General features: G+C 50.6%; 1 protein-coding gene across 1 annotated transcript; it reads right to left on the reverse strand.

The window, feature by feature from the left end:
* Positions 1–539: 539 nt before the first annotated feature.
* LOC143186442 (uncharacterized) lies at positions 540–6,612 on the reverse strand. Its single transcript, XM_076390117.1, has 2 exons — positions 1,306–6,612; positions 540–1,256 (listed from the first exon to the last, which is right to left on the reverse strand). The coding sequence occupies exons 1-2, from the start codon at positions 6,610–6,612 to the stop codon at positions 540–542; spliced, it is 6,024 nt and encodes a 2,007-aa protein (XP_076246232.1).
* Between the last annotated feature and the right edge of the window lie 203 nt (positions 6,613–6,815).

Genomic DNA, 6,815 nt, shown 5'->3' on the forward strand with positions numbered 1-6,815 from the left:
TCAAACTGTGTCCTTTTCTAATCTTCGACAACTTTCTCTCTCTTTCCTTCAGGCTCGAACAGCTGACACAGGTCGTTCACCTGTTCGAGTTTAACTGTAATTTTCTAAAAACGAGTCCTTCGTCAAATTCACCGTGTTTGTTATTAGTGACACTGAATCCCCAACCGAAGGCGACCTTCGGTTGGGCACGTCGATCAACATACAACGGCTTTTCGTAACGAAATAGAGTTCTCAATATATTAACTCTTTTTTAAACATACCGCCCCCCTTGCACGGTCCGTGCAATAGAGAATGTCAGTATGTTTGTTCCGAAGGAAACTCGTCTCGTAAAACTCGAAAGATAGAGCTTTATTACCGCGAATGAGAGAGAAAATTTGCTGAAAGAGAAGTTCAATTGAGCTGAACTCCCTCACAGCGTTATCGTGAACTCCAATCAAATAGAAATTTAATTGAACTTACTTTCTAGCTGGAGGAGACCAGCTTCGATGCTGAAGCAGCCTCATCGAGGTCTCTACGGCAATCCCCACGGCCGTCCGCGTTTATTCCTCAAGAGAGGGCCCTTGAGGACGCGTGGGTCGGCGTGAGCGACTCGCCACCGCCGTGCTCCTGCCGGTTTCTTTCGGCCGCGTGCTGGTCGACGTTGGTGCGGCCCGTCGTCCTGACTCCCGTGGCTTTTGTCGGGTCCTGCTGGAAGCTGGATTTTCCGAGGTTGCAGCTCGCGGTGCCTTTCCCTTTTCCTCTTTGGGCGTTGGTGCAGCTGCCGCTTTCCACGCCACCGACGTCAGCCGTTGGTCTCTGTCCCATCGGAGGACGTAGCGTCCCCCGGGGACCGTACACCGGTATCGCCTCGTAGTCTTCGGGATATGTCCCGGTACACGGAGCTCCAGGTCATCCGTTCTGAGGACCCATTCCTCCTTCTTTTCCTTCGCGGGTTTTTCCTCGTTCCGGCTTGCCTCCGGTGTGGCCGGAAGACTTGTGTGGTCCAGCGCCTGCTCGACCAAGTTCAGACACCTTTCAAAGGTGTCTGACATCTCCTTTTGCGTAACCACAGTGTCAGTTTCCATTGCTGGCTTGAGACTAATTAGTCTATCGCTTTCCGGACTCAATTTTCGGTAGCATCCGCGATTTTGTGGGGGCGCTTCTTCCCTTGGAGTGAGAGAGACGCAACCACTTCGGCTCCCCTCTCTGTTATCGCTTTGGACGTAGGGGGGGTGTCTTGCGAGCGTTTGTCTTTCGAACTGAACGGTCGCGCTCACCTTTGTGTCACCCTCGATTTTACCGAAAATCGTTAGATGTTTATTTCACCTGTTCGACCTCGGCTACCGTTGTCGAATCTGGCTCATCTACGGGTAACCTACACATCCTTGTAATCGGACGTGTGTATGTGGACTTTGCTGTACGTACTTTTACAACCCGTACATTTCCGTCCTTCCCCGGGAAAACCTCCTCAATTCTTCCCATCTCCCACTGATTAGGGGGAAGAAGAGGATTCTGCACTAACACCAGATCCCCTGGTTGCAGTTGCAGTTGAGTAGTGCGCCACTTATAGCGATTTTGTAGGTGCGTGAGATAATCTCGCGTCCAATGCCTCCATAGCTGTTCGTGGAATTTTTGAATCGCTCTCCAACGCGACAATCGCGAGAGTTTTTCATTTTCCACGGACTGCAGCGGAATCGCATTTAGTGGTCCGCCTGTCAGGAAGTGACCGGGCGTAAGAGACGCATAGTCGTCTGGGTCGTCACTCAGAGGAGCGATCGGTCGCGAGTTAAGACTCGCTTCGATCTTGCAGAGCAACGTCTGCATTTCCTCTCCCGTTGGTGTGAACTCTCCCAACGTGCGTTTCAAATGGTGTTTCACCGATTTCACGCCGGCCTCCTGCATTCCACCGAAGTGTGGGGCACTGGGTGGATTGAACCGCCACTGAATGCCCATAGCACCGCATTTATTATGCGTATCTGCTGCAGAAAATACTGCACGACAGTGCTGTTGTAATTCTCGATCGGCACCGACGAAATTGGTTCCATTGTCACTGAAAATGCAGGACGGGATTCCTCGTCGTGCAACAAACCGATCGAGTGCGGCTAAGAACGCGCTCGTCGTGTAGTTATGGACGAGTTCGATATGGACAGCCTTCGTAGCGTAACAAACAAACACCGCGATGTACGCTTTGTGAGCTGTTTTGCCTCGGCCCGCGGAGTCGCGGACACGGTAAGGTCCCGCGTAGTCCACTCCACAATTGTCGAATGCTCTTGACGGGCGGCAGCGCTCCGGGGTCAGATGCTGCATTATTTGCGTGGACGTGTTGCCTCGCCATCTTACGCATCGCATGCATTTGTTGACCACGGTTTTCGCTGCATTTCGACAACCGAGGATCCAATAATTTTGCCTGACAGTGTGCAAGGTCAACTGCAAGCCCCCATGCAACGTATCTACGTGGCACTGCCTAATTATTAATGTCGAAACATAATGCTTAGGCAGTATTATCGGGTGCTTGGTTTCCCATGCAAGCATCGCATTCTCCAGTCTTCCACCGACTCGTATGACGTCCTTATCATCGAGGAACGGGTTGAGACTTTTCAAGGGAGACTTCACGGGGATACTGCGATGATTTTTTAAGCATCGGTATTCCTCTGCGAAATGCGAGCCCTGTATATGGCGTGCGAGGCGCTCAGCTGCGTTACGCATTTCTGACGCCTCGATTATTTGACCGGCGTTTGACCTTTGTTTGACGCGCGACGGTCTTCGCCAACGAAGACAGTACGCCGTTACGCGTAACAGTTTTCTCCATGATTGAAATCGGTATAGAAAATTCCATTCCGGTTTCGGAGTTGCTACGTGTGCATGCGCTATGCGCTTGCCTTCATCGGTCTCAACGGAAGCGGGGAGGGCTGGCCATCTCGCTTCCGTTTCTTTCAGCCAAGTCGGTCCAAACATCCATAATTCCGACTGCAAAAAATCTGCAGCGTCCATCCCGCGCGAATTCAAATCCGCAGGGTTTGAACGTGTAGGAACATAGCGCCATTCAGCGTTAGGAAGTGATGTTTGTACTTTCGACACGCGGTTGGCTACCACAACCTTCCAAGTCGATGGATGTTTTTTCAGCCAAGCGAGAGCGATCGTGGAATCGGTCCAACAAACGACACGATCTGTCTTTATTGCAAGTGAATTTGTTACATGCAAAATTAGCTCGGCAAGCAGTACGGCCCCGTTCAACTCAAGTATTGGGATCGACTGTGTTTTTATAGGAGCCACTCGCGTTTTTGCCATCAACAGTGATGTAAACACACCATTGTCTGTCGTTGTCACTCTTAAGTAGGTAACGGCAGAATAGGCTGCGAGTGATGCGTCACAAAATCCGTGCAGCTCTACGGAAATCGTGTCGGCTCCATATCGGATCCATCGGGGAAGTCTCCAATTATTCAATCTAGTCCAATCTGCACAAAATGTGTTCCACATTTTGAGCGTCTCCGCGGAAACATGCTCATCCCACTGGATTTTTTCCAGCCACTGGGATTGCATCAGGATTTTTGCGCGAATCACGATTGGCGAAAGCCAGCCGAGAGGATCGTATAATTTTGCAATTTCCGAAAACAAAGTGCGCTTTGTAATCGGTGTTGCAGATGGTTGGAATCGTTGTAGATTGAAATAGAAAAAATCTCCGGATGGAATCCACCGCAGCCCGAGTACCTTTAATTCGGAATCATCAAACAAATTAAGGTTGACTGCATGTGAGTGCGAGCTCTGTGGAATATTTCGTAATAAATCTGACGAATTTCCAGCCCATTTGCGAAGGTTAAATCCACCTCGCTGTAGGAGCTCGCACGTTTGTTTACGGATTTGCTCTAATAACGGTTTGTCAGGAGCTCCCATAGACACATCGTCTACATAGACGTCCTTCTCGAGGATAGGAGCGGCGAGCGGGTAACGGTCGCCGTCCTGTTTTTGCAACTCGATAAGAGTTCGCATCGATAAGTATGGAGCACATGCCGTACCGTAGGTCACGGTATTTAACTCGAACGCGATAGTGCGTTCGGTTTCTGGCGTGCGCCACACGATGCTCTGAAAACGACGATCCTCTGGAGCGACGAGAATTTGTCGAAACATCTTCTCGATATCCGCTACCAACACGTATTCATACAGACGCCACCTTGTTAGTACAGAGGTGATATCGTTCTGTAATTTCGGTCCTACGTGTAGGATGTCGTTCAGCGAGTGTCCTCCCGCTGTTCTACTGGAGGCGTTAAATACGACGCGCAGCTTTGTCGTAGCGCTCTCCGTTCGTATGACGGCTCGATGCGGAATATAAAGTCGAGTTTTGTCTAGCGACTCTAAGCGAGTCATATGACTCATCGATTCATATTCAGTGAGAAATTCACTGTATTCTCGCACGAGATTTTTGTCAAGGTCCAATTTTTTTCTCAGCCTTGTCAACGCGGAGAGAGCTATTGGGAGAGATTCTCCCAAACACTCGTCCGGGTTCGTTCGGCTAAAGGGCAGACGGACGATGAACCTGCCCGTCGCGTCTCGCGCGACTGTGTTTGCGAAGTAAGCCTCGCATTCTTCCTCGGCCTTGGTGTTTACCAACTTCGAGGGAATCTCCTCTATTTCCCAAAACTTCCGTATTGCTTTATCAAGCGATTCGAGGATGTTGCAATGCAGCGTCCTCACGGGGTTTGGTTCAGAGGTTGCTGCGCCGACCGGTCCAGACAAAACCCAGCCCAAAGCGGTTTCCTGAACGATCGGTCCTTTGTTGCTTATCCGACGAAGTCCTTGTCGAATAAGACTGGCGTAGACCTCTGCACCGATCAGTACCTCGATGGGGCGATCCGATGCGGGGTCTGGGTCCGCTAACGCCAGCCCACGCAGCACGGTGCATGCCGGTACGCGAACTGACGGCGGGACATAGGAGGTGATTCTCGACACGATGTATGCACTGGTGCGGAACGCCTCTGCAGTGTTACTCGTCGAGGTGAACTCCATGTCCACGCTGTGCGAAATGGTTTGAGTCAATCCGCCCCCCAAACCCAATACAGTGGCCGGGGTTTTCCTTCTCGCTAGTCTTAGATCATTTGCTAAGCTAGCGGAAATGAACGAAGCTTCTGACCCTTGGTCAATGAGTGCACGCGCTATACGCGACGTGCCTCCCTTGCCATGAACTCGCACATTCGCTGTTGCCAGAAACACAGCTCTGGTACCGCTCTCTGTCGCACTACAGTGAGACGTCACCGCGGCCTTTGACGTAGAAGCACGAGGTTCCGTGTTTACGTTTGCAGGACTGCGTGCAGGAACGTTGTTGCGTCCCGCTTCCCGCTTGCCCTGCTGTGGCTTATTCGTCGAACGACGACTGCCAGTACCAGATTTTCTTGCTTCAAAGTGCAGGAGTGCATGATGCCTTCCGTTGCACTTGACGCAGGCTGCGCTTTGTGGACAGTGCGTAACTGTGTGAGTGGAAGCCAAGCAGTTTAGACAACACTGGTTGACTTTAATATATTGGAAGCGTTGTTCTGGTGTAAACGACTTGAACTTTTTGCACGAAGTAACTTCGTGCGCTTGTTCACAGAACACACATCCATGAGACGTAGTGGGAATGTTCTCGACGACAGCATTATGTTGTCGTATGCGAGGTTTTGATGTGAGGTCACCCGTTTTCTTGTGTAGCGGGTTAATCAACACATGCAACCTGTGCTCTTGCTCCCTGAGAAAGTCCAACATCTCATTAAATGAGGGGACTTCTGAGTTGAGCTTTTGCGTGCCCTCCCACTCCCATTCTAGGGATTGGTCCAATTTAGATTTGATCAGGATGACCAACACGTCGCTGTAGTGCTCTACCTTGCGCCCCAGCTTCTGGAGCGCGGCGAGCGTTTGTTTCCAGCCGACGGTGACCTGTTGCAGGCTTTCTATGTCGCCCGTCCTGATCGGCTTCAGCTTCGTGAATGTTGCGAGTAGCTGAAGCACCATACGACGTGGATTCCCGAATTGTTCGGTTAGGGTATCCCACGCCGGCTTGAAATTACGATCCGCAATTTCAAGCGTGGCAATCGATGCGAGTGCCTCTCCTTCCAAGCAGCCGTTCAGATATTGCAAACGTTGTGCATCTGATAACCGTTGATCTTTTATTATGCTTGCGGTAAACAGATCCGCAAAGTGACACCACTTTCGCGGATCTCCGCTAAATCTCGGTAAGTTCTGCTTGGGAAGCTCAAGCGTACTAGGCTGGCCTGTTGCTCCGGCACCCGCGGTATTCCCGGGGTTACCGAATCCAGCCGATCCCTTTTCCTGTATGAGGGTGTCCAATTCCGTCATCAGGAAGTCCTGAGCTTCATGGAACGCATCTTCTGCATCATCCATCGTACTCTCGCAGAAGAAGGGTATGACCTTCCGTTTGCTTTCAGGGACTTCCTTTTTGAGCTGTTTAACTCGCTCTTGGATGTCCCTCCAAACGTCAGTCACATATTCCAACTTCTGCTTGAGGAGAGAGATGGTGTAATTATTTCGCCCCTTTTTCTTCAGATTAGTCACGAGTCGGGTCATTCCCCGAATTCGTGACTGAATATCCTCCATCTCAACCTCCAGGGCAGGAAGAGTCATCTGCTCCTTGGTAGGGTTCGACATGGCGATATAATTCGAGAGGTAAACTCTGCTCGAATGTCAACCTGAAGTGAACGCTTCTTTCACCCTTTCTCAACCTTTCAATCCTGCTCGAAGGACCTTATGTTAGAATCGCTTAAAGGAAGTGATCTAACTGGGGTCCGGACAAGGTGAGAATGAGGGTACAGAAAGAAACAAATACTCGATCAAATTTAAGTCGGCCCTTA

The sequence above is a fragment of the Calliopsis andreniformis genome, unplaced genomic scaffold (assembly GCF_051401765.1).
Source record: "Calliopsis andreniformis isolate RMS-2024a unplaced genomic scaffold, iyCalAndr_principal scaffold0001, whole genome shotgun sequence".
NCBI classification, from domain to species: domain Eukaryota; kingdom Metazoa; phylum Arthropoda; class Insecta; order Hymenoptera; family Andrenidae; genus Calliopsis; species Calliopsis andreniformis.

Excerpts from the sequence above, each read along its gene's own strand:
- LOC143186442 (XM_076390117.1), bottom strand. The coding sequence starts at position 6,612 with ATGTCGAACCCTACCAAGGAGCAGATGACTCTTCCTGCCCTGGAGGTT. Across the intron at positions 1,257-1,305 it reads CGGTAGCCGAGGTCGAACAG|GTGAGCGCGACCGTTCAGTT; the intron begins GTGAAATAAACA and ends GGTGACACAAAG.